The following is a 25,606-nucleotide window of genomic DNA, read 5'->3' on the forward strand; positions in this document are numbered from 1 at the left end:
TGTTCAATACTAATTTCTCTTTCTTACGTTCGTTGCTCTCATATTTTATTTTCGTATTTTATCTACACATAAATTTCGCGTTTAATGAACTATATTCGAAATTTTTGGTCTATATACATAGTCCATTAAGCAAGCAATTTAATTTTTGTCTTGAATTCTTTGCTCAAATCAGTTGTTCCTTTTTAATATCTTCTAGTTATATAATAGCGGAAAACATAAAAGTTTGCACATAATTTTTTTTTCCCATCTTAATGGCTTAGTTTGCTTACGTTGTCGTTTCCGAATGATTTGGGAAACTATTAATTGGCAACACCGATGTTGCAGTAGAATTTTTAATTGTTGCAAACGCAGCGCAAAAGTTTTTCTACCCATTTGCTGCTGCTCTTGGTATTGTTGTTGCAGCTGGCACCTTAACAAGCGTACTTTGGGTGCATTGAATTGGAAAACTCAGTGATAGGAAGCCATTGGCTACAGTTGCTGCTGATTATGACTGAGCAAAAAAGAAAAAAGGGAGAAAGCGCAAGAGAAAGGAGTGATTTCCAACTGCCGCTGGAGCAGAGACTTGGTTTTTGGTGGCAATTCAAGATAGGATTGAGTAAGCAATCGGTTTTTCTATCCACATATCAATCAATCAAAGCAATATTCAATCAACTAATCACCAAACTGTGCTTAACAGATTGAAGACAGCCTTCAGCGCTGATATTAATGATACCTCTTTGAGAGAGTGCTGAGTTGGGATGTTGTCATATATTCCCTTACTTTTCCTTGCTGTCGACTTTGCATCTTTCGTTTCATATGTCTTATTGATACAATTGGAGTTTGTCTCTTAACATCATAACGACTGCCTATGCAATCTATTTGCTAGGTGTTTATAATTGTTCAAATACCAATTATAAATTATCTAACAGCAATCCTTGTGTTTTGCATAGAATCATCTTTCCCCTATTGACAGGCAAATTTTCGTGAATGTCTAAATAATTTCAGCTCAAGTCCTCAGTCTCTTAAAAGAAGAAGATATCATGTTTCGCCTGCCAAGTGGCCGTCAGGTCTTATCCAACTGACTTTTTTGTACCCGTACCAAAACAGGAAAAGCAGGTTATATTTTGTATACAAGAGTATACATAAAGTTAACATTTGCACTATTATTATGGCGATACAAAAGTGAACAAATTTAATCAATGTTATTTTGAATAATCAACTGAATAATGCTTTTGTTAGACTCGACAATAGGCGACACATTGAAAAGATTTTAAAAGTTTTGTTTTATTAACATTATAAATAAGTAGCGGTCATTTAAAATTGTCACCACATTTCGCTTGTGTATCGTTTTCTTTTGAGATGATGTTAAGCGTCATAATATTTGACGCAACTTTTTTATTTGAATACTAAATGACTTTGTGAGATAAGTAGATTATGTGGTGGCTATAAAGTTTGGCTAGTCACCTGGCACAGGTATTCTGTAGTCGAACATTTGAGCTCTGTTTATGTGCTGGCTGTTGTGCACGTAAAATATTTGCCTGTCATTGCACAAAACATGTCGCATTTTTGTCAAAGGAAAACGTGTTTATAATTTCCGGCTGGCAGGCGAGTGGCCCCAGCATCACAGTTACAAACTACAAGCTGCCAGAGACAGTTCAATTATTGATTGGCTTACCTATTTTTGCATAACAAACTGAAGCACATCGCAACAACAGCAGCAGCAACACCTTGCTTCGTTTCCTTAACTTCCGTTCTGGAATACGTTCTGAAGTAGAATGAAAGAATGGCTTAGCCCAATGCTAACATTTTAATGGCAATGCTGCGTATGACACATTTTATGTTTGGCCAAAAAATAAAATCATGAACTGACGCTGCATACAAGAGCGCCTCTGTGTGTGTGTGTGTGTGTGTGTGTGTGTGTGTGTGTGTGTGTGTGTGTATGTGTTTGTATTTGGAGCAGTCGAGTGCAAAGGTAAACAGACACAGTTAACATATATATGTATTTATATATACATATATATATACATAAATATACATATACCCCATCACATACACACTCGAGGAAATGCAATGCCAAAACAAAATTAACCTCACAACCTACTGCAGCATCCATCTACTTACAATGTGTATGTGTGTGTGTCTGTTTCTTGACTGTACTAAAAGCGGTTTACGCCACTCACAGGTAAATAGGCAAGCCACCCACAACGGTACCAAGTGTTTTGCTCTGCCCCAAAAAAGCGCCCACACACGATTGTTGTGTGGATAGGTCGTGGCTTTCATTCTCTAGTTCGCTTCTTGTACAATGTATGTGTATATATGTGTGTGTGTGTGTGTGTCTGTGTAGGTGTGAGTGTGTGGGAGAGGGCGAACAGCTTTGCCTGCCACCTTAGCATTTTGGCATATCATCCCCTTTTTTGGCCATTCAGCGTGGTTAAAAGCTGTTTGCTTTACTGAGGATTTTTGCAACGTTTTGGGCTCTCGCAACGCTCGAAAGTGTGCTTCAACATTTTGTAACTTTTACGTACCTTGCATTTGCAACGAACTCAGCATGTATTTATATATGTGTGTGACTGTGTGTGTGTGTGTGTGCGTGTGCGAGCGAGAGAGCAAGTGTGTGTGGCTGTTTGGGTTTGGTTTGTATGTGGTCTTTGCTTCTCGCTGTCATTTGCCCTTTTGCTCAGTGCGTATTTGTGTTTGACTTGCTCTCGCCATATCTTGGGCTCGCTCTTTTTTCTCTCGCTCTTTCTCTCTCTCTCTCTCTCTCTCTCTCTCATTCTCTCTCTCGCTCTCTCGTTTGGAACGAAAAGCTTTTGTAGTAGAGAAAAACGAAACGTTTTTGGCTTTTGCGGCTGGCTCTGCTTGCTTTAGAGTGACCAGACTTGAGCAAAAGTATTTAGTTACTTTTGGTTTTTGATCATATTTTATACAATACACATACACATTGCCTGTTTTAGCCTAACTAGAAATTATTGCATGGACCTAAATGCTTCAATTAGGCGTTGCTATTAACTGGCTGCAAATGTCGAAAACTTTGGCACTTGCATTAATTGAAGGCACTTCTAATGGCTTTTAAAATGCCAACGGCCCAAAAGGGTACATCAACCATCAATTAGTGCTGAGAGCTATGCTTCAAGCCGAGCACACACACAACTACACACACGCGTAAACAAACATACACACTTGCAGACATCAAAACCTGAAATTTGTGTCAAGGTTCATTGTACGCAGGCATTGTCACTAACATTTCAAATGCATGTGATGGCTCGATGTGTGTTGCGGCGAGTGTAGATAGGAAGTGGTGGGGTTTTCCGAGAGGGGGGCGGGGACTTCGCGTTGGTTTTGGCCTTAGCTTTTAACGTCTATTGCGGTTGCCTTTTGCACGCCAGTCGCAATTAACTGCCAAGGTGAACGCTTGTGGCATTAATTGCCAATGAAAGCACTTAAGATCTAATTTAGCAAACTAGGCTTTAAGCAGCTTACACTTAGAGCAACTATCACACATACACCTACAAATTGTGTGCATAATTTGGGCTAACCCTAAGCTAGACACACATAAAGCTAGCCGTGGGCCGCTCTGCGTTGATTCCCCAGTCATTTCGTTTTTTTCCGCACAAAAGCTCCCCCAATGGGCTGCGACCCAGCATCAAAAATATTTGCTACCCATTTGCGGGAGCACACAAAATTGTCATCAAATCTGAATGGGTGTTTGTTTGTTTGTTTGTTTTTCTTTTTGTTGTTGACTTGCTCTTTTACCCTTTCGGGCCAGCATGCCGTTTGCCATTTGCAGCGCCCATCGATGCTGACGATGACAGCGCTTTCCGGGGGATTTCGAATTTTGATTTCAATTCGGTTACATGTGGCGACGACTGTGTGCGCGCTGCGAACTCAATTTGTTTCGCTTGACAAATGTCCAGAATAAAAAAAATAACAGAAAAATAAAATGAAGAAATGTTTCCTCTCCGGAAGTTTGTTATTAGCCGCGCACATCCGGCACCTCGGATAAATTCGATGCCATGTTGTGCCGACTGCGCTAATGCAGTGGATAGATGGATGATGCTACATGGTGCTGAGTACTGCGCAGCTTATCCGCGCAGGCGTCGACGTTGCGTATACGTAACGTAATACTACACTGAGTTTGCCTTTGAATTTGGAATTGGATTTGGCTTTGCGTTTGTTAGCGCTTTGGTTTGCTGCTATGTTTGCATACTAGAAACGGGGCCCGCCTTGCGCCTTGAAAACCATTTTCAAATGCATTCATTTTGCATGGGCTCGCCTGACAGTTGATTGCCTGTCAGCGCGTGGTGGCGATGACGATGGCGATGGCGATGGCGATGGCGATGGCGACTACGTCGTCCAAACTGACCCACATAAATGCCGTGCCGATAAAAACCGTGACTACAACCACAGCTTGTGACTACTTGTGTGTGTGTCTGTGTATTTGTGTGGATTTTGTGAATGATGTGGCCTAGCTAAGGGTGTAACGCACACACAAACACACACACACCAATACACACACATCTATACACACACATGCAATCACCCACACCTGCACATGTCATTCATGTCAAGCAAAGTTTACGTTTCAGCTATGATTTCCATTTGCCATTCCCAACATGGTTTAAACTCTCTGGCTGGCAGGCTGAATTTCTCTTGGCCAGTCTTTATCAATTGTAATGCGTTTTTAATGGCAGCGCTTTATCTGTTTATGTCATCGGAGCCATGTTATTAAAATTATTCATAATTCCCTTTGGAGTGGTCCTTGCTGTCCATGCTCCTTTTAACCTGTCCGCTCTCCTGTGCTCCATTTTCCCCTTTTTATTTTGCTTTGTTTCACTTAATTTGGTCGATTTGAATTGTTTGATAAAAACAGACAACAGACAACAGAAAAACGGAGAGAACATCTGCACAAGTGGTGCGCTTTTGTCTAGGCTTTAAAAATGGTTGAGTGTTTTTATAGCTGTCGTTATTATTGTTCCATTGTTGTTGTACCTAAATCATTCGTAATGTTTGCCTGTCATGCCACATTCTGGCAATTTTTGAGCTAGGTTTTCCCCCCACATGCTTTCCATCCACACGATTATCATTTCTTTCTACACTGTGATTGGCATTTCTGTGGATTCTAATGTGTAACTACTAACGGCTATGCCCATGGCTAATGCGAATAGTTGATACCGATGTCAGTTTATTTAAGTGGCAAACATAATTGCTTGGATTTGTGCGTAGCTGTATGTGCTCGTGTGTGAGTGTGTGTCTATAAATACTTGCGCCGCTTGTTGTGTGCAAATTGAGTGAGGTTAAGTCGATGCTTGTATCAGAGTTTAATTATAATCCTGTCAAACCTTTCATTGGTAAATATACTTACTTATATATACTAAATATACTTACTTGAATAAGCAGTTAATCGAATATGATTTGAGTGATATTAATTAGTCAAGACTATCACCGATTAAAATAGTATTCATAAATAGACAAAAATAGTCATAATAAAATATACAAAGAAAACATTTAAAAAATACTTTAAATTATTTATTTTTCAGTTTGTTTTAATTATTTGTGATCTGAGAGACTTGATAGCCATTACATTAATTACATGAAGAAGAAATTAGTAAAGTTATCAATAGAATTCAAGCTCTTGCATAACACATCATGGATTGATCTGCTTGGACAACACACATACGCCATGCCTGGCACATTTCAGTACACATTTCATAAAGGTTCCCAGAACTTAAATGTCAGCTCGTGTTCAATATTCATCGTTAACTGTTCACTTTGCCAACAAGTTCAAGTCCGTTGCCATACAAAATCACATCTGGCAACGCTGTCGGGGGCCCCACAACGAAATGTCGGGGGCTGCTTCATCGTTCAAACACAATTCCCAAAATCCCGACTGCCAATTTTTTCTTGTTAAATACACAAACACACACAGGCAAACACAAACAAACACACACACACACACACAAACACACATACACATATACTCACTGATAGGCACGTCGGACTGTCGAACTTTTTCGTAAAAAAAGCTTTCGCTCCAAAAGTTTTTAGCGCAGCGGGAGAGCTTCGTAAGCATGCGTATTTTCCCATGTGTGTGTGTGTGTATGTGTCTCTATTCCTGCGTTTGCTCCAGTTTCGAGTATAGTTTGTTCGGGAGCTGAAACTTCGGCTGGCTTCGACTGACAATTGCGCTCGGCTTCAGTTCGACATTTATGGAGCCAACAATTTCAATACGCAAAGTTCAGTTGAGCGCGTCGGACGTTGTCGTGTTCCGCTCTCGTCCTACATCGTGCGTGGCGCGTTTGCGCTCGTGCATTTGTGTGTGTGTGTGCGTGTGTGTGCGTGTGTGTGTCTGTGTGTGTGCGTAGTAGTATTTCCGTCGCAACTACTATATACATGTGTACATAAATACCTGCAGAGCGGCTGACGTAGTGGTTTGCCGTATAGTAAAAGTCATTAAAAAAAAAAAACTTACTCAATGGTATATCGCGCACAGGCAATAGGCAAACAGCAGCAGCAGCAGCAGGAGCAGCAGCAGCAACAAAAACGCGCGCTCTTCTCGGCACAGAAGTCACAGTCATTATCGTTTGTCAGCGTTGTACTCGTTATTGCAGCAAAGCGCATGAAATTACCAATAAAAGTTTAATGCTGCATTAAATTGCCTCGGCTGGCGCTCGATCAATACTGGTGTAGTAGTAGAACGGCAGTCAATTAAATGTTTTAGGGAATACACACACTTATACATTATACATACATACGTATATACAAACAATTCTGCACATACACATATATATATATACCATATATAACTATGTATATATATATATGTGTATATACGTATATGGCTAAATAGAAGAGCGTGTACATTGGGTAAGACGAGTCGCAACCATTTTGGGCGCTTAGGTCCGCTTAACACGCGTGCTTACACAAATCTCATGAAATTTATAATAAAATAAACGCATTACACGCAGACAATTTACTGTTAGACAACAAACGCTGCGTATACGCAATGTCGTCTGCAAGGCCAAGCAGCAAACTGAAATGAGAAAACTCATCATCATTTCTGCATTTGGCACGGCGCACATGTTGAAGGAGGCGATGCCAAAGGCGAACATCGGTTTTTGACTAAGTCTGCCCCCTCACCCGTCACCCGTCACCCCTTTCCCCTCCCATCAAACCGAACTCAGTCAGACTGTCCCATATACAGAAAATTTCTATTGCTAAATGCGCGCGCTTACGCCTCCAACGCTTACTTACTCACACAACTATATACATACACACAAAGGCGCATGGCAAGACAGACGAACACACGCATACGCACACACACACACACACACACACTTAAGGTTCAACAGCCCGACGATTGCCTGGCAAGCAGTGTCAGCGTTAGGCCCCAAAGCAACCATTATCTTCGACAACGGAACGCCGCGACCCTCAGTCTAGTCAGCGAGCTTTACGTTGCGTATACGCCGTGTCGCTCTCCTAGACATTTTGCCTTTGAGTTTCATCTTTTGTCTGCAAAAGTGGCAAAATGTAATTTTTGGCATTTTCAGCTACTGTCACGACGTTCTTTGCACGTCTACCATCAGCAGCAGCACCGCTAAAAAGAAATAACCTCTACGTTGCCAGCAGCGCTCCACGCTCCATGCTCCTCGTCCCTCGCAGCCACTGCTGGCCCAGCGGCAACCAATCGAATTGTGAATTTCCGCTGGTTAACTGTATTGGCGTGTGTTTTGTATTGGCAAACAGTCTCCTGAGTAATGTTACAACAGCTAACGACATTGTTTGTGCATACATCTATGTATATCAATGAAGTGCTTACATGTACTCGCTCATGTATTATTCCATTCTCATAGCTAGCTAAGCCTATTGGGTCTGTAAAACATTTATTTCCAAGATATTGAAGGTTAAATTTAATGTTATAGTTAATTTTTGTTATTTTAAATATGCTAAATGATTAAAAGTATTAATTAACATACATTTTGTATGTTTAAATAGTATATATAATAAATAAATAGATCATCTAGCTTTTTCAAATCTTCGATTGCAATTTTAGAATTTAATTTAAAGTAATGAATATTCGATACACCGAATTCGTTATATTTTGTGTATTTTAAACTTAATCACAAAGTTTCAAAACGGAAAGGAAAAAAAATTGGCAACGAAAACCAATTCATTTGGCTTAAGGTGGCCTTTTTTTAATTTCTCGTGCAGCTGCCTAATTGCGTATGGCGTTTCTTTTTGCCACTTTATGTAGTTCACCTTAGTTTTAATTGCTTGGCAGCAATTTTTTGCTTTGCCATAAATAATAAGCAGGAGTTGAGCTAAGCTGGCTCGTGGGCTTTTTTACTTGGATATCGTGCAACTTTAGCATCGTTTGCCGTCTCCGCATTTGAATTTAATACCTTTTGTATTAATGAAATTTTTACGCGTGCAGACCAAATTATTTACGCCAAATTTCAAATACCACGCTGCACGTGGAAGACATTGTTTTCATTGTTGCTTTATTTCTTCATTGGCGGTTCGCCCACTGGGCGTATGTTTAACGTAAATCACATGCTAGTGACGACTTCTGTAGGTGTATGCCTGAATGTGGTTGTGGGTGTGTGTGTGTGGGTGTGGGTGTGTGAGCCAGAGTTCACTTTGAATGTTATTTAAATCAATTGTGTAGAAATTTTCAAAACGTTTGCCATCCTGCAAGGCCGTGGGAGCCGTTGAGTTTGGCAGTGAAGCGTGAAAAGCAAACATAAATATCTCGCCTGGCAACAAAAGGCAGGCAAAAGGAAATAACACACATATACATATAGACACCAAATACAGCACAACCAACCACATACTAACCAACCAGCCATATACACTCTGGCATAGATACAGTTATCACAGCTTTGTGTGTGCTTATAAAATAGAATCGCCATCGAAAGCGGATAAAACGAATAACCCAAACGAAATCAAATGAAACGAAGTGAAGCGATGCGAATCGAGGCAAAGCGAACCGAATAAAATAACAAAATTCGAATTAAGCCATAAGACGTGTGTGGCAAGCAACAAAAACGTATCAAATTATAACTTAAGTACAAGTTACCACCGAACAAAAGGAGCAAGAACAACGAAACAACAACAAAGACTAAATCCAATAAAAAAGCAACAAAAAAAAAAACTGTTCGTAAAGAAAACAAAAAAATTATATATATAGATGTATATATATATATATATATATAGTAAATAAATTAACTGCGAAACAAAAGAACGAATTCGAGAACAGCAACGCCTCGAGGGGGGTCCCAGGAACTATCATTTAAATTAGAAACACAGCCCCGGGTGGGCCCAACATGCACGTGTAGCTGTGTGTGTGTGCATGTGTGTGTGTATTTGTCAGTGTGTATAATTTATACATAAGTTCTGCTACGTCTGCCTCGTCAGACATTTTCTCATTCATATTTGGACATTTGCGTGGAAACAGGAACGCTGGCTGCAGCAAAATTAATGTGCGAACGGGCTACAACAGGATGTTTCCTGACCAGAAGCAGTGGCCGCAAGGTGAGTCTCTCTCCACTCTCTCTCTCTGTCGCTCTCTAGTTTTCATTCTCTTTTATCTCCTCGCTGCAAGCAGTTGTGTAGGTGTAGGCGTGTACAACATGGATTCCATCAACTTATTTATTAATAACACATTAACTAATGATGCGTCGTCGCAGGTCCCTTGCCATTTTGATGATTTGTTGCAAGAAGCTTTTACGCCTCCTTCAACAATCTTAAAAAAAAAAAAAAATGTTTGATAGACATCTTGACAATACCCAAAACAAATGGAAATTGTTATACCCTGTAAATTTGGTTAAAAAAAGGTACATAGATTACCGAGTCTGTCAGGGGTAATTGTTGCATTTCATTTAACAATTTTTTTAAGCCCTATTAAACATTTTAAGAATAAAACAAATAAATTGTTTCCCCCAAATAATCCTAAAAAAATTCTTATAGTTTTGTTTACTTCTTCTTCATGAAAGTAAAATGAATACAGCTTATTATTTCATATGCAAAATAGAAAATATGCATACATAAGTATATACTTATGTAGGATATTTGCTAGACGAGTACTTGTCAATGTCAGTCAGCTTGAATATCATTATGGTATACGTTGCACAGTGTTAGATTTGTGCCGTGGCATATCAAAGGAATTGTTGTGCATGTTTTGCTTTGTTTGCGCTTTGCGCCTGAACCTCGTTTGTCGTTTTTTGTGGTTGCAGTGGGCGTTGCTTAATAATATGCAGCGTAAAAATAAAAACGTCCAAGTCCACAATAGCAAAAACTTTTGGTTTTCGTGGCTTGCAATGGCAGAACCGCAGAGTTTTTGTTTGTGTTTTTTTTTTTTTTGTTGAACAAGTATAAAATGCTTGTGGGCAAAGATAAGTCAGAATGCCCTCACTGGAATTATTTGATTTGTCAGAAAAGTGTACAACGGCACAAATATGATTAAAGAGATTTTTCAAATGGATTTCGAGTGGAATAAGTTAAGGTCTCTGTGCATGACAAACAATTTATTATTTAAACATGGCATCTGATAACATCAAGCAGTATAAAAGCGAAAGCTTCAAGCTTTGGTCCAACTACAAGTTCGAGTGCTCCAAAACGTCATGACGTTGCATAAAATACGCACATCCTGTCAGGCAATCTGACAGCCAAACAGCCAAACAGCCAACCAGGCAAGCAGCCTTTGCATCAAATACGAGTAAGCTCGTCAGCAAATTTACATGCCATTTTTTGTATTTCTCTTTAATATTTATTTATTTATATATAGCAGTTTGTGTTTGTTTTATGCAAATATTGTTTTTCCAGCTGCTTTTTTTTTTTGCAATTCGCTGCCGCACTTTGAGTTGCGACTATTTTCCACTTGTGACTCCGTGAACCCGCCTCCGCCCAACGCCTTAATATGTTGTATTTTTTTTGCCACTGTTTGCTCTTTGACGCGGGGTACTCTGAACGATTTTGTGTCCTTTGCAATTTTTTGTTACATCAACAATTTATGTGCTATTTATGCGGATGAATGCATACATAAAATTTCCGTAATATAAATAAAAATGCATTTTTTACAGACACGCACTCAACCAAAAACAGTCTGTTCTAATTTATTTACGTTTAAATATTTATCAAAATAAAATGGCACAGCCAAAGGTTAAATAAAAATAATATAATAAATAAACTTAAGTTGCCGGCAGGCAATTGAATATTTGTTTGGTTCTGCACTTTAAATATATATTTTATTTTTGGAGTTTTGGTAACTCGGCTACTTAAGAGCTCAGTGGCCTCGCCCATTTGAAGCGCTCTTCAAATATTGAAATAAAATTTCATTGCGCCTCTACTGGCAGCCGCTTGCCCTGAAAAATATTTGCACAGATAATGGCCGGACTGAAGTGTTTGTGGGTCCCGTTTGTTTTTGTGTGGCGTTTCTCATTTAACATGCACCCCAATACCCCCCCCCCCACCCCCCCACACACACACACACAGAGAAACGCCCATTCTGTTGCATAATTAAATTTCTCACAGACAGCTTGAAGGCGGCATGGTAGGCGTGGCTGTGTGGCATGTTAATGAACACCCAACGGTGTGAGTGCAGGATAATGCATTGAGAGTCTGCTCAAGTGTAAAGCAGGCGAAGTCAAGTCAATCAATCTGCTCTTAGACGGCAGATACATTAACTGCTTAACTAAGTTTGCAGCCGAATAGAAATTTAACTTGCTCAAATATCACATGGTTCTGTTGGCGAGCCTGAATGAGAATTTATATATATATATATATATATGGAGTGGAGATGGATGTCATGATTTAACAGCGCACATTTGTTAAGCTTTTACAATTTTTCACATTTTCTTCCCATTTTTATTTTGGTTTGATCGACATTTTGACGCCTATCTTTGTCATCCGGCACCGTCCTCGCAGCCGGAAATTAATTTTCCACACTGTCCATTGCGCTTCATTGCAGAATGTACCACTCAAATTTCGTTTCGTTTGCCAGGCGCCCAAATTTAAATATAATCAATAAATTGAGCATACGACACGTATATCTTGGGGCAGTCACACAAACAGAGCTCAACACAAAGCGACCGTCAACTGTGTGTTTGTGTGTTTTTGTCTTGCTGCTCTTGTTGTTTGCCTTAATTTGTGGTATACGCAACACGAGCCAGAACAACAATTTCAGTCAACAGCAGACAATGCCTTAACTGCGGTTGCCCCTTGCGTGTCCTTTCAATGTGCCCGCATATCCTTGCACCATGGCACAGCTGCAACTGACAACTATTATTAACGAAGCACAGTCTCGAGCTGTGTGCCATGCATTTGGCATTAAATTGTCGTCAATGAATTGCCGAAATTCCAAAACAAGTGTCGTATAATTGGCAATATCACTTGGACAGAATTTTACCCAATGTGCTCGGTCATTTATCAGAATAAACATCGTCGTTTACATTTAGTATTATTATTGTTATTAATACAATTACTTATACCCAAAGTCTTGAAGTTAGACCTTTGTTCGAATGGAAATATTAATTTCTTAAATTTGCCGGCTAAGTAAATAAGCTGAACAAAAGTTTACCTAAATGCATTCGATTAAAGCTTGACTTTGCCCAAAACTTTGAATAAGGTTTTGTTTTGAATGATATATAAGTCTGCCATGTTATTAATGATGTGATGTTGTTTGAGAAAGTCAGTTGCTGTGACTCTTAATATAGCATTAACCATTAACCATTCGCCGATGCCATCAAATCGAGGGCCATTAGACAAATAACATGACTTGACATATATTGGCAGGGATTAGGCCATGATTGTCCCCAACGGAAAATTGTATTAATTAAATGTGAACAGAAACAATAAGATAAATTCATATAGCGCCTAAGCCAAAGCAATTATTCAATCCAGTCTACGGCTGCTGAGCAATGGCCAAAAATGCAAAAACAATAGGCCGTTCAATGGCAAATCACAGATACACTCACACACTCAAGCAATCAATCAATGCGTCTCATAATCAATCAAGCAGACAGAAACAATAGACTTGGTCGTCTAGCTTGAAGATAAAGTGACAAATGTAAAATCAAATGGAACAACCACAAAGTATCCATTTCTCGCTCAAAGAGCGCTCTAAGCCGGACGTTATTGTATGGGCAAAGTTACAATTATGGCTAGTCAATTATTAAAAACAATCGACCCAAATGACTCACGCAACTGCCACTGATTATTGACTAGGCCTTGGATACTAATGTATCTGCTGGTTACTATTGCTACTATTTCCAGCTAATACACATACAAATGCAGCGAACGTTAATAGCGTACTATGTGGGCATAAATACAATTTGACTCAATTTCCGTTTGAAGTTTTTGATGATTTTATTGATTTTGTGGAGTCACGCAACTTCCTTGATGGCCGGATCACCCCGACTGCGGCGAGTCCTTTGCTTTGTATCTTAAAATTCTTTGGCAAGTAATTAGCAAAAATCGTCGATATTTAACAGCTCTTATGGAGCTGCAGCGCACACCAACACACATCGAGAGAGAACCCCAGCCCCTGCAACTATTCCGATTTTCAATTAGGTCGTCGCACACGGAGCAGCAGACAAAAGCTGACAAGCAGCTGCTGTGTGTGGCAAGGGGAGGTGTCTCCAAGTTGCTGTTGCTGTTGCTGCTGCTGCTGACTAAGCACATTGACAACGTCATGAAGTTTAAGTGAGTTTTTTTTTTTTTTTTGTAACTCTAGCGAGGCTGGTTGGCATGAGTCACACATTACCGAAGACAAACGGCTAGGCGTCTATTCAATTTACATATCTTAGGGGTAGCATAGGGTTTATGGAAGCGTAGGCTTTTCGAACCGATGCGATCCATTAACGCAATGGCAACGACTTAGCCCTGATGTTGGCTGCTACTTAAACTTATTGGATTTGCCGGTTAACAAACTATGCGTTTACCCCACGTAACACAAATTAGCTGCCCGTTGCCGGGTAAGTAATTAATGGCCGAGGGCGCAGTGCCTGCAGTTATGCAATAGACAGTGCATTGAATAATTGAATGCAAAATACCGTAAAAATGATTACGCTGAACTTGACACAAGCACACAACGTGCCCCTAACGTGGTCAGATGCCAAGCAACGGGGCTCAGAGAGAGTCTGTAAATAAAGTTGCATATATTTCATGCTGACAGCCTTAACACGCACACCAACATACACACACACACACACAGACACACACATACCAACATACACACACCCCTCGTGTGATTGCTTGCTGTTGCCTTTGGCACTTCATGTGTCCATTTCGTGTTGACCAAGCCTCGAGCACGCGATGCACACATTTACACACTCAAACACAAACAGCAATCTGCATATAAAGGCATACTTAAGCACAAGGATTTTTTTTGGGGCAGCAATCTTGTTATGCCTGTCGCAACAGCAACAGTAGCTCCACTTGCTATTTGCCACTTGCCACTTGCTGCAGACCTGCGGCTCGGCTATTATTGAATACAGTTGTTCAATTCGGTGCCACGCCCATTTTATAGCTATTGTTGCCCACACGCAAGTGGGCGGGCTCAAAGCAGCAGGCAGCGCTTTTAGTGTGTTAATAATGCCCTGAATTTATGGAGTTGTGAATTATTTACGACTATGCATTTGCAACACAAAAAACAAATATAAAATATGAGAGAAACAACATGAAATATCATTGAAGTAAAGAGACTTTAATAGTTTTAATGTCAGCGACCAAAAACTTGTGCAAAACATCGGGCCTCTGGCCTCGACGAATATTGTTATACACACAATAATGCCTATTTGGCTAAGAGAATGTGGATGTGAAGATGCCGCTTGAGTACAAAACTTTAGCGACAGCTGCAAAACTTTTGATAAAGTTGCACAACATCAACAGACCAACAACAACAACCAAGAACCGCAACAAAAGGAACAACAACAAATAGATCAAGAGCACCAGTAGGAGAATCAACATATGTCAAACTTTGGCAATCTCAAAGATTTTTTTTTTTTTGTGCCCGTAGGCGAGCATGATTTTTGGCAAATCACAGCGAAAGACTCAAGTGTACACTTGACTGGTGGTGAGGGTGATGGTGATGGTGCTGAGATTTGCCTGCAGCTAACCGCTGTCCTGCACAGGCATTAATCCATTAAAAACTTTTTGTTGTGTGCTGCTGATGTCGACAGCAGCAGCAACTTCATTTAAAGTGAATACTCATTTTGGCACTCCCACAACCAACTGCAATTTCAAGCCCAAGCCCAATCCCGACAACAACCAACACTAGCTTCCAATCCCAGTAAAATCAAAGTATTACCTTGTTGCTGTTGCTGGCGTGTGACATCATCAACATCACGTGCCAGTCTGTTTACTGTACTGCCCGGGTACAGTCGCCTCGAAGTCCTCTCTTAGCATGACGCCCCGCTGACGACCACCTCCAAATCTGACCCCGCATTGCACACGAGAAATTCATGATGACGTGGCAGTGACAGAAATTGCAGTTGGCGTGGCATGGAATGTCCACAAAGAAAAAAAATAAATGAAAATAACGAAGAAGCGAAATTCAGCTATGTAACAAAATAATCATTGCATACTTTTGTGGACCAAGTCTAGTGCAATTTGGCCAAAATGCCACCGATAAAAGATATAAGTTTGATTGAAGCGCTGCAGCGCGAAGCTCAACGGACAGTTTAAGTCCACGCAAGGATTGCGACTGCAAAATTGTCTTAATTTATGCAAAGCAAAATCTTTTAGTAGCGCTTAAGTAAGCCTGAACGTGGACGAGAGTAGCTCGTAGCAGCGACAGCTGTTGGTTGTCCCAGCAGCAACAATGCTGGCAACTATAATTTGGCTAATTTATGCAGCGACGCGTTGCACTTTATATTTGCATTTGCCTTAAGTTCTATGCATAAATTAACTAGGGAAAAATGATGAAACTAACTTAAATACTTATTTTTGTTTGTTTGTTTGTTTTGCAGGAAAATGGAAGATCAGTTCCTGATGTTACCGCTAGTCCGGGTCGTGCACCGCCCGGCCCGCTGCCCGCCAATCAGATATCTGGCATGGTCAACCAACAGCAGCAGCACCATCATGCCAATCAGCAACAGCAGCAGCAACAGCACCATGGCAACCAGCAACAGAATCGCGGCCAAAACCAAAACACAAACGGATCGGGCGGCGTCAAGGATCCGGTGCTGTTGCAGGGTGACTTTCGCAAGGTCAGCGGCATCAGTTCGGAGATCTTTCGACAGATAGAAGCCGTTGAGAACGATCATGATCCGAATACCGCTGCCGCTCTGGAGGCGGTGGAGCGGCGCGGCGAGATGATTGTTCGCATTCTAGAGCCACGCTCCATGGGCAGCAAGCATGCGGTGGACGCAGCCCACAAGCTAATGAACAAGGCCGATGGCCGGCACACCGTGCAGCTGGTGGAGATTGTGAAGCGACCCGGCCAAACCCTCGGCCTGTACATACGTGAAGGTAATGGCGCCGATCGCACTGACGGCGTCTTCATATCCCGCATAGCCCTCGAATCGGCGGTCTACAACAGCGGCTGCTTAAGGGTAAGAATTGTGTTGAGATATGAGGATCGATAGATTGCCAGAATGTTTATCAACGGCTTAATTTCTTAAGTTTTTATTTATTTTTTTATATAATCTTCGGCATCATATTAAATGTTTCGAATTGAATTGAATTGTGTGCTGCAGGTGGGCGACGAAATCCTTGCCGTCAATTTGGTTGATGTCACTCATATGTCGCTCGATGATGTCGTCATCATCATGTCAATTCCTCGTCGCCTGGTGTTGGCTATCCGACAGAGGCGGGGCAATCGTGGAGCTGGTTCACCGGGTCCGCCGACGCTGTCACGGCCGGAGCAAAAGCCGCCGCCAGTGGTGGTCATTAAACGTGATCTCCGAGACGAGGACCTGGACGAAACGGATCGTATGCCACGGCCCCGTTCCTCACGTGAAAGACGTACAGGTAGTTTAAAGTGAGCGCCGTGTTTAAAATGCTAATCGTTGTCCCTTCTCTATCCACTTGCAGGCGATGGCCGCGAAATGACCGAATCGCGCTCCAGACTAGGCCTGGGCCTTAACAACTACAGTCCGCAGTCGGAGCAGCTGGACATGTACTACAATACACGTGCCGGCGTTAATGCCATGGGCGAACCACCAAACTGGGGCTACAAACCGCCGCCGCCCCCGTCCTCGGTCATTACGGAGCAGCCGACAAAGGGACATGCCTTTGCGCCGTCGCATGCCTACTATCAGAATGCTGGCACGCTAGAGAGCCTGGCCGAGAAGGTGCACGCCTTCTATCCGGGCGCCCCTGGTCAACCGCTTGGACCCTCGCGACGCATGTCCACGGGCACCGGGAACGTGGGATTGGCCCAGCAACATGCACGTTTCCCGCGATCCGGGTCGGATCAGCATTTGCCGCGTGTGGAATACGCAGATTACTCAAACTCATTGGGCCGGCATTCGCTGTTGCGTTCCAGCTTGAAGCCCGGAACGGCCGCACCAATGCCTGTGGGCGTTGGGGGCACTCTGGGTCGCTATGGACGTTACGAGCAACAACGTGGCGGTGTTCCCAAGTACGGACCGTCGCCAGCGGGTGCCCAGTCACTGACCCGTCGCTCGCGACCCAATCTAGACTACTCGAGCGACACAGAAGCGACGATCGGACCTCGTCCCAGTTACTATTACTATAATCGGCCCGCGATTGGCAGCATGCCACGGGCAAGCGGCGTGAGTGGTGGAGCGGCTGCAGCAGCTGCTGCCATGCTGGCCGGTGCCACAGATCTCAACAAGTTCAACTCACTGCCGAGGGAGCGTCCGGGCGTTCGGTTACAGGGCATACGTGCACGCATCGGGGACCGCATTCTCGATGAAAACGATGGAAACATCTCGGCACCAGAATACGATGCGCGGCGTGGCCGTGATTTGCGGCAACGGATTACAGCCAGTCCGGGTCCCTCGATCTTTACGGCGGACGAGTATCGTGCGTGGTTGCGACGTGCACCCAGCAGCTCTGCCATTGCGGAGCAGATGCGCATGACTAGGGATATGTTTGCCCAACCACGCTCACATCGCTTCTCCTGCAGCGCTGAGAACATCCACGATGCCCTACGCAATGTAAGTTATCAATATAACCAATGCCGCATAGAAAGGGGATATCTGCGTCGACATCTATAATATTAATTTGCTGGATTTACGTAGACAAACTAACTATGCAAATATGATTATCTGGCTGAGACTTATTATTATTAATTATTCGCTTACATGTAGAATACATTGGGGGTGGTTCCATTCTATTTGGGCTTGGATAACCTTTCAATATATTTAACATACTTACCAGCATATCCCTAGGTCGGGATTTCCTCACTGCAGAATTCTTATTTGCACAACATTTTTCTTTGCAGACCGAGAGCATTTACTCCAGCAGAACGGGCATTCTAGGCGCTGGTACGTTGGACCGTAATCTGGGCCTGACTCGACCCATCTCTGCACTGCCTGTGCGTTCGATGTCCTCACAGCATATAGGCGGCGCTGGTTCCATACGCTCACCCAGCATCCGACGTATGCGTCAGCTGCTGGAACTGTCTGCGGGCCCGGCCAGTCCTAGTGGTAGCATCATGAGTACGGCCGGTCATCAGAGTCCGGCACCCACGCCCAGCGCCACATTGCCGCGTCAGCATCGCCAGATCGACATCAATCCTGCGGAGTTCGCCAAATACAAACTGGACAAGCCCATTGTCGACATCGGCGGTGTCTCGGGCATGCTGTGGATTCACCTACTGGCTGGTCGCGGACTGCGAACAGCGCCAGAGATGGGTGCACAGCATGCCGGCGGCGGAGCGCCACCTCAACTGACTCGAGATCTCTACTGTGTGATCGAGTGTGATCGCGTACATAAGGCGCGCACTGTCGTGCGCTCTGGTGATCTGCAATTCGACTGGGACGAGTCCTTCGAACTGGACCTGGTGGGCAACAAGCAGCTGGACGTGCTCGTCTACTCCTGGGATCCGCAGCACAGGCACAAACTGTGCTATCGCGGCGCCATCTCGCTCTCAGCAGTGCTGCGGCAGTCGCCACTGCATCAGTTGGCGCTCAAAGTTGAGCCACGCGGCACCGTCTACATACGCATGCGGCACACAGATCCACTCGCCCTGTACAAGCGTCGTGGTCTGCCCAGTTTACGGGCCGGCTATCCGACGCTGTTCGGCGCCGATCTGGAGACGGTGGTCAACCGGGAGTCGAAAAATGTGCCCGGCTGTGCGCCAGTGCCAATTGTTCTCCGACGTTGCGTTGAGGAGGTGGAGCGGCGCGGTCTCGATATAATCGGGCTGTATCGGCTGTGCGGATCGGCAACTAAGAAACGCCTGCTACGCGAGGCGTTCGAGCGCAATAGCCGCGCTGTGGAATTGAGCCCGGAACACGTTCCTGATATTAATGTTATTACCGGCGTGCTCAAGGACTACCTCAGGGAGCTGCCCGAGCCACTGTTTACACGCTGCCTCTTCCAGATGACAGTCGACGCATTGGGTAATGCTGACAAGCTGACACATATGCACACATTTAAATTCTATACCCAATTTTTACTCTAATACAATTCACAGCCGTCTGCCTGCCAGATGATCCCGAGGGCAATGCGAAACTGATGCTTAGCATTCTCGACTGTTTGCCCAGGGCGAATAGGGTGAGTACAACATATTCAAGACTCATTTAAAAATCTTGTTTTAAATTGAATTTCTAAAAAATAAATGCTTGGTTTTTCTTAGTTAAATTCTTAAATACATACTTAACTTCTTATATAACTTAGTCTATATACGCTGCAGATATGTAACCCTATTTTTATCAACGAGAAGTTTTATTTCATGATTTCCATACGCAAAACAGTATTTTCTTTTTCGACTCATTTCCATTCGCCCTTTATGAGAGATTTGTACAACTGATTTGGTTCTTAGATGACTCCTTTATACTCAAATCGAATCTCCTTGAGTTGACCTTGAGGGTCATTTAGCTAATACACCAACCTAATTTATACTATACAGCAACCTGCAACCTGCGACATAAAAAAACGTGTTTAATTGTCTGAGTCACAAATATTTTCCAGGCACTTGGGTTAATATTATATCAGTTTTCTGTTTTCTTAGTCTTAGCCCTTCTGCATTTTCATTTTGAAAAAGTTTCAATTTCTGAAAGCTATAATTTTGTAACCATCAGTTTGCAATTACATAGAGGTAATATGGAGATATGTAATGCTTGTCTTATGCTCAACAGGCTACCCTAGTTTTCCTGCTCGACCATCTGTCGCTGGTTGTGTCTAATGCGGAGCGCAACAAGATGTCCGCTCAGGCGCTGGCCACTGTGATGGGTCCACCGCTGATGCTGCACTCGGCTAGCGCGCAGCCTGGCGCTGACATTGATCATGCCCAGCCGATTGCGGTACTTAAGTATCTGCTGCAGATCTGGCCGCAGCCGCAGCAGCAGCAACATCAGCAGCAGCAGCAGCATCAGCAGCAGCACCTTCAGCAGCAGCAGCAACAACATACGCAGCATCAGCAGCTGGCTCAGCACATGGGCGGCATGGCTGCTGCCAGCAGCATGAGCAATATGGCGGGTGTTGCTTCAGGTAACGTAATCACTGTGTCAATTATGCAACCCACTGTCCAGTACCAACCACCCACCAAACAACAACACTGCAACATGCATACACAGACACATACACACACAAACACATACACACACACACACACACACACACACACACACACATAGAAAGACGCGTGTTTAACTAGTGGCACTATAAAAAAACACTTTGCAAGAGTTTTTTTTTCCTGCTTTGAATGTGTGCAGCAGCAACCGCAGCCCCAGTTCTATTTATTCCAGTCTAATTCTTAATGGCGGCACAGAAACCGTTTTCTTCATATTAATCGTCACGCACACACACACATACACACGCACACACATACAGCATTCAAAGACACACACACACACACAGAAGAGACACAAACATACGAAGACATACACTTGATCAGCCCCAGTCCCAGCCACAAAATGATCGTTCACATTAATATTGATTAATACAGAGTCCTATGTAGACAGGTCGGCGCGGCGAGTCAACAGGGCAGCGTGGAAGCAAAGTCAGTGCGTTGCCAGTGGACAGACAGCAATTACTACTGCAGCAGCAGCAGCAGCTCATGGCGGCGGGCAACCTACTGCGCTCGTCCACTTCGGTAACCAACATACTCTCCCAAGGCCATCATCAGCTCTCAGCCACAGCCAACAGTCATCTGTATCAATCAGTAGTGGGTCAGTTAGCTCAATCGCATCGAGCCTTGCAACAAGCGGTGCAACAGGTAAACAAACAGTTACAACAACAACAACATTAACAACAACAAACAACAAAACAACCAACAAACAATAACAACCAACAAGTGGAAAAAAGAAACAATAACAAGAACTTTCAATGAGAGAAAAACCCCCTCAACGATGGTATAATCGAGTCCTGAACACTAACACATTAACATTAAGAAAACATTTAGTTACACTAATACTAACACAAGTCATTGTTTGTTTTTAATTAGGTGTACTTTTTTGATTAGTTACATTATGGAATAACAGTTGTATCTCTCAGTTGTATTTCTCTCTATCTCTTACTATTTGTCCGATTAACTCAGGTTAATTTCACTCCAGTATAGTTCTACTATTTCCTTTCTATAATATGAAACACTTACTTATGCAAGTACTATTGGTTTTATTGATTCTTCAACTCTCTTGAGAAAACACAAGACAGACACATTTCCAGCTGGGGAAATAATTACATACAGACATCCATACATATACATTCAACATTTTCAACAACTCTTTCTTGCTCTTCTAACTTTTCCTGTTGACCGTTTGCAAACGCGTAATTCATTTGAACGATATATATGTAAAATAACTGAACAATTATATAATCTCTATATATATCCAAATATCAAGCATTCGCTGTTGTTCATTTGATTTGTGCTTCTTGATACGAAAATAATATGTACTACAAGTAAAATTCATGATTTTCCGTCAAGCTTTAATCGACGTTGTAATTGTGATATATGTATAACTAATAACACTAATAATAATAATGATATCGAATAAAATAATGGTAATAATGATGATGATTTGAGCGATGTGATAAATGTTAACGGCGTGTTTAGCATGATTGGCCCACTACTGGTAAAAATGTAACATAACGAATATACATATGTATCTACTTTAATACCAATGCAATATGTAAATTCATACAAAACAGTATTTATGTTGACATTCGCCCATACACCATGTAACACGCTTCATATACAATTCCATTGTACAAAGTTCATCAATCATCACCTGTACTAATAAATCCTTCAGACTAACCAACGTTCTCCCCGTAAAACTCTTCAACGCATAATGTAGACTTACCCAAGATGCTAACCTACCAGAACCCATGAGCACAAACTAAATTCCGTTTCAATATTTCAATGTATTTAGAACTCGTAAATAGTCACGACGCTGGGTATATTGTATATATTTATGTTTGCTCTACATTTTGTTATCTTAAGTTTTTAAAGAAAATGTAGAGCCGACATAAAGTAACCTTTAAATAAGCTTTAGGAGTGAGAACTGTTTACACTTTCCGTTCTGTCAACTTTATTTAACTAGCACCTAAAACTTGCTTTGTTAGCTGCACATTTTCCAAGGCACCCTGTTTGCATGTCTCACGATCTCATCTCATCCGAATTAAAGAGTTGATTGGTTTATCCATTATTGGCCGCACTCGATTACGAATTGTTAAAAAAGTGTATGTCTATTGTATGTTTGCCACGCCTACAGTCCACACACGCACCATCCACAACACATGAAATCAAATTCAAAATTAAAAAAAAAAAAACACCACGCACCAAACGCAACCCAGATACCGCCCCCAATGTATACACAGTATGGCATTTGTCTCCCCCAATACTAAAAGTGAAATGCCTGTGCAATAACCAATACCATGTATTGCGTTTGCTTCGTTTCTCTGATCTCTTGCAGCCCTATCAATTGGCGGGCTCAGCGGTCTCAGCAATTCCCGACCAATCGCCACTGCCACTTCCAGGCACACCCTCCCCCGGCAGTAGCTCAGCATCGACGGGCTCCGGCTCGGGGTCGGGCTCGGGATCGGGTTCGGGCAAAAGTAAGTAGCACCAGCTTAAAACATAATGTAAACTTGTGAATCCTGTCGTTTTGTATATATTTAGGCACTGATACCATCAAACGAGGTGCTTCACCCGCATCCGTCAAGCAAGTGAAGATAGTTGATACGCCCAGCCCATACTCTGTAGTGCAGAAGAAGCCACCCCTGCAAAAGGACGTCCCCATAGAAGAAACGACGCCGCCAGAGGCCAACGCGAGCTCGAGCATCCGCAAGGGCGTCGACTTCTATGAACCGCTCAAACCGCACTCAAAAAGCTTGACGGGTGATGAGTCGTATTCGTCGAAGTATTCGAGCAGCATATTGGACACCAAGAAGAGCAGCTACAGCAGCAGTTATACGCCCGGCAAATCCTTTAATGCCAGCAGTGGCACCTCCACCGTTACTGCCAGCACCACCGATGACTACAAGGCTATGCGCAACAAGTCGAGCGCCACCTCAAGCTCCAGTTCATCTCAGGCGACGGTGTTGAGCGCTGGCTCCACAGCCACTTCGGCGCCCACAACCTCCTCCGATGACTCCGATGATTTGGTCTCATATAAATCTTCGGCATCCACAAATGCGCTGTTGGCCCAGTCTCAGGCGATGACCACCAGTCAGCTGATGTCCAAATACTTGAAACGCGAGCCACGCGTGCAGTTTACACCGATCAAGTCACCGGAGTCACCATCGCCGCCCGGCGGTAGTGATGGCCTACCCAAGGGCACCTATCAGCTGGTCACGCCCAGCTCGAGCTCCACCTGCTTGGCAAAGCCCAGCGCCACAACGGGTGCGATAAGCAAGTATACAACATCGACGTCATCGCCCAGCACAGCGGACACCAGCACCAATCTAACCAGTAGCAACAAGCTGTCGTCGTCGCCAGCTCGGCAGACCAATAATGGAAAGTCGAGTGGCGCGGTAAGTAGCTCCTCATCACTGGTGTCGAGTGGCAGGCGGCTGTTTGACAGCCTCGCCTCGTCGTCGTCCTCGGAGACGGAGACAAAGACCTACATAGGCGGCACCACAGTTGCCAGCGCGGCCAGCACCACCACAACCTACACAAACGAATCCAGGAATGTTGCCAGCAACAGTAGCAGTAGCAGTATTAAAGCAGCTTCAGGTTCAGAGCACAGAAGTTTTGGTAGCACACTTTTTGGCAGCAGTGCCATCGGCAATGGCAATGGTCATGTCTCCCACTCTAGCAACAGCCCCTTTGCCAGCACCAATGGCAACGCCAATGGCGGCAGCAGCAACCACAGCGCCATGAACCTTTATGGAACGTTGCCAAAGAACGGCGCTGGCAGCGGCAGCAGCGCAGGTGCCACTCTCTTCGGTGCCAGCGCCAGCTCGTCGTACCATTCAGGCGGTGGCACGGCGAGCAGCAGTGGGGTTAGCTCCATGACTGGGTCCACCAATAGCTATGATTTCTACTCGAGCAGCAGCTCAGGTGGCAGCAGCTCGCGTCCCTTTGCCAATGGTGGCAATAACTACCACACGCTGGGCACTTATCGCGCTCAGTACGCGGCCACCAATCCCTTCCTCGATGCCTTCGATGAGAAGCCGAGCAGTAATGGGGGAAACAATGGGCATAGCAGCCATCATGCTGCCGACGATAAGCACGTATCGAACCCTGAGAAGAGCCACCAACGTGCCTCAATGGTGGCGTCCTTCCAAGCGTCGGGCGACTCAAAGAATGGCAGCGATGAATACGATGATCTTAAGTGAGTGGCCCGCGGTGTGCGCTGGGCTTGCGTGAGTGGGGGCCGGTATTAGGGAATTTGATTTGATGGCATTAACGATTGAAAACGGTATCAAATGCTGAAAGTGTTCTTTTGGAGTATTTACAGTTTACAAATTTACAAGAAAATATTCATCAAAACAAAAAACAAAAAAAAAAACAAAAAAATGAAAAATAAATAAAAAACTAATATAAATCGATAAACAATAAATCAAAGCTCTACTTAAATCGAACAATTAAACGGTAACTAAGGATAAACGAATTTTTAAAATCACATCAAATTACATAAAATGGCAATCCACAGAGACAGAGACAGAGACAGCAGGAAAATCCGGTTTAATTAAGAACGCAAACGAAACGAATCAAAATGGCTGCCAAGCTTTAAATGTTTGTGTGTGCGTGTATTTTGTGTGTTATGCTTAGCAGCATTTATACATCGGTTGGCAGCCATTTTGAGATCAACGGCATAACCTTTACGAACAGTATTCGAATAAAAACTAAACCCAATTCATATTAAAAACATTTAAAAACAAATACCTAACAGCTAAACAAAAGGTTGATCGCGCATTTAATTGTTTTTGTATTACATACATACATACATATAGAATACTTATAAAGACGTACAGATTTGCTGAAAACATACATGCATATTTTCGCAGCAACTCAACCAAAACAGTACAGTGTATGAATAACAATTTTCTC

General features: G+C 43.1%; 1 protein-coding gene across 5 annotated transcripts in view; it reads left to right on the plus strand.

Annotated features, from left to right (window-relative positions):
- LOC6568285 (rho GTPase-activating protein 100F) overlaps nucleotides 1-25,064 on the plus strand; it is a 34,281-nt gene extending 9,217 nt beyond the window's left edge. Inside the window, exons 3-11 of one of the 5 annotated variants that reach the window (XM_043215106.1) lie at nucleotides 15,945-16,529; nucleotides 16,674-16,950; nucleotides 17,011-18,101; nucleotides 18,389-19,511; nucleotides 19,586-19,665; nucleotides 20,250-20,601; nucleotides 21,075-21,328; nucleotides 23,025-23,166; nucleotides 23,231-25,064. In XM_043215106.1, coding sequence (XP_043071041.1) covers nucleotides 15,945-16,529; nucleotides 16,674-16,950; nucleotides 17,011-18,101; nucleotides 18,389-19,511; nucleotides 19,586-19,665; nucleotides 20,250-20,601; nucleotides 21,075-21,328; nucleotides 23,025-23,166; nucleotides 23,231-24,891 — 5,565 coding nt within the window. In that variant the 3' untranslated portion in view covers nucleotides 24,892-25,064. Of the gene's footprint in view, nucleotides 1-15,944; nucleotides 16,530-16,673; nucleotides 16,951-17,010; nucleotides 18,102-18,388; nucleotides 19,512-19,585; nucleotides 19,666-20,249; nucleotides 20,602-21,074; nucleotides 21,329-23,024; nucleotides 23,167-23,230 lie in introns of those variants that run through there. The other 4 variants (XM_032740699.1, XM_032740701.1, XM_032740700.1 and 1 more) reach the window with 4 other exon arrangements.
- The last annotated feature ends 542 nt before the right edge of the window (nucleotides 25,065-25,606 follow it).

Source organism: Drosophila grimshawi, unplaced genomic scaffold, assembly GCF_018153295.1.
Source record: "Drosophila grimshawi isolate 15287-2541.00 unplaced genomic scaffold, ASM1815329v1 contig_311, whole genome shotgun sequence".
Classification (NCBI taxonomy): Eukaryota; Metazoa; Arthropoda; class Insecta; order Diptera; family Drosophilidae; genus Drosophila; species Drosophila grimshawi.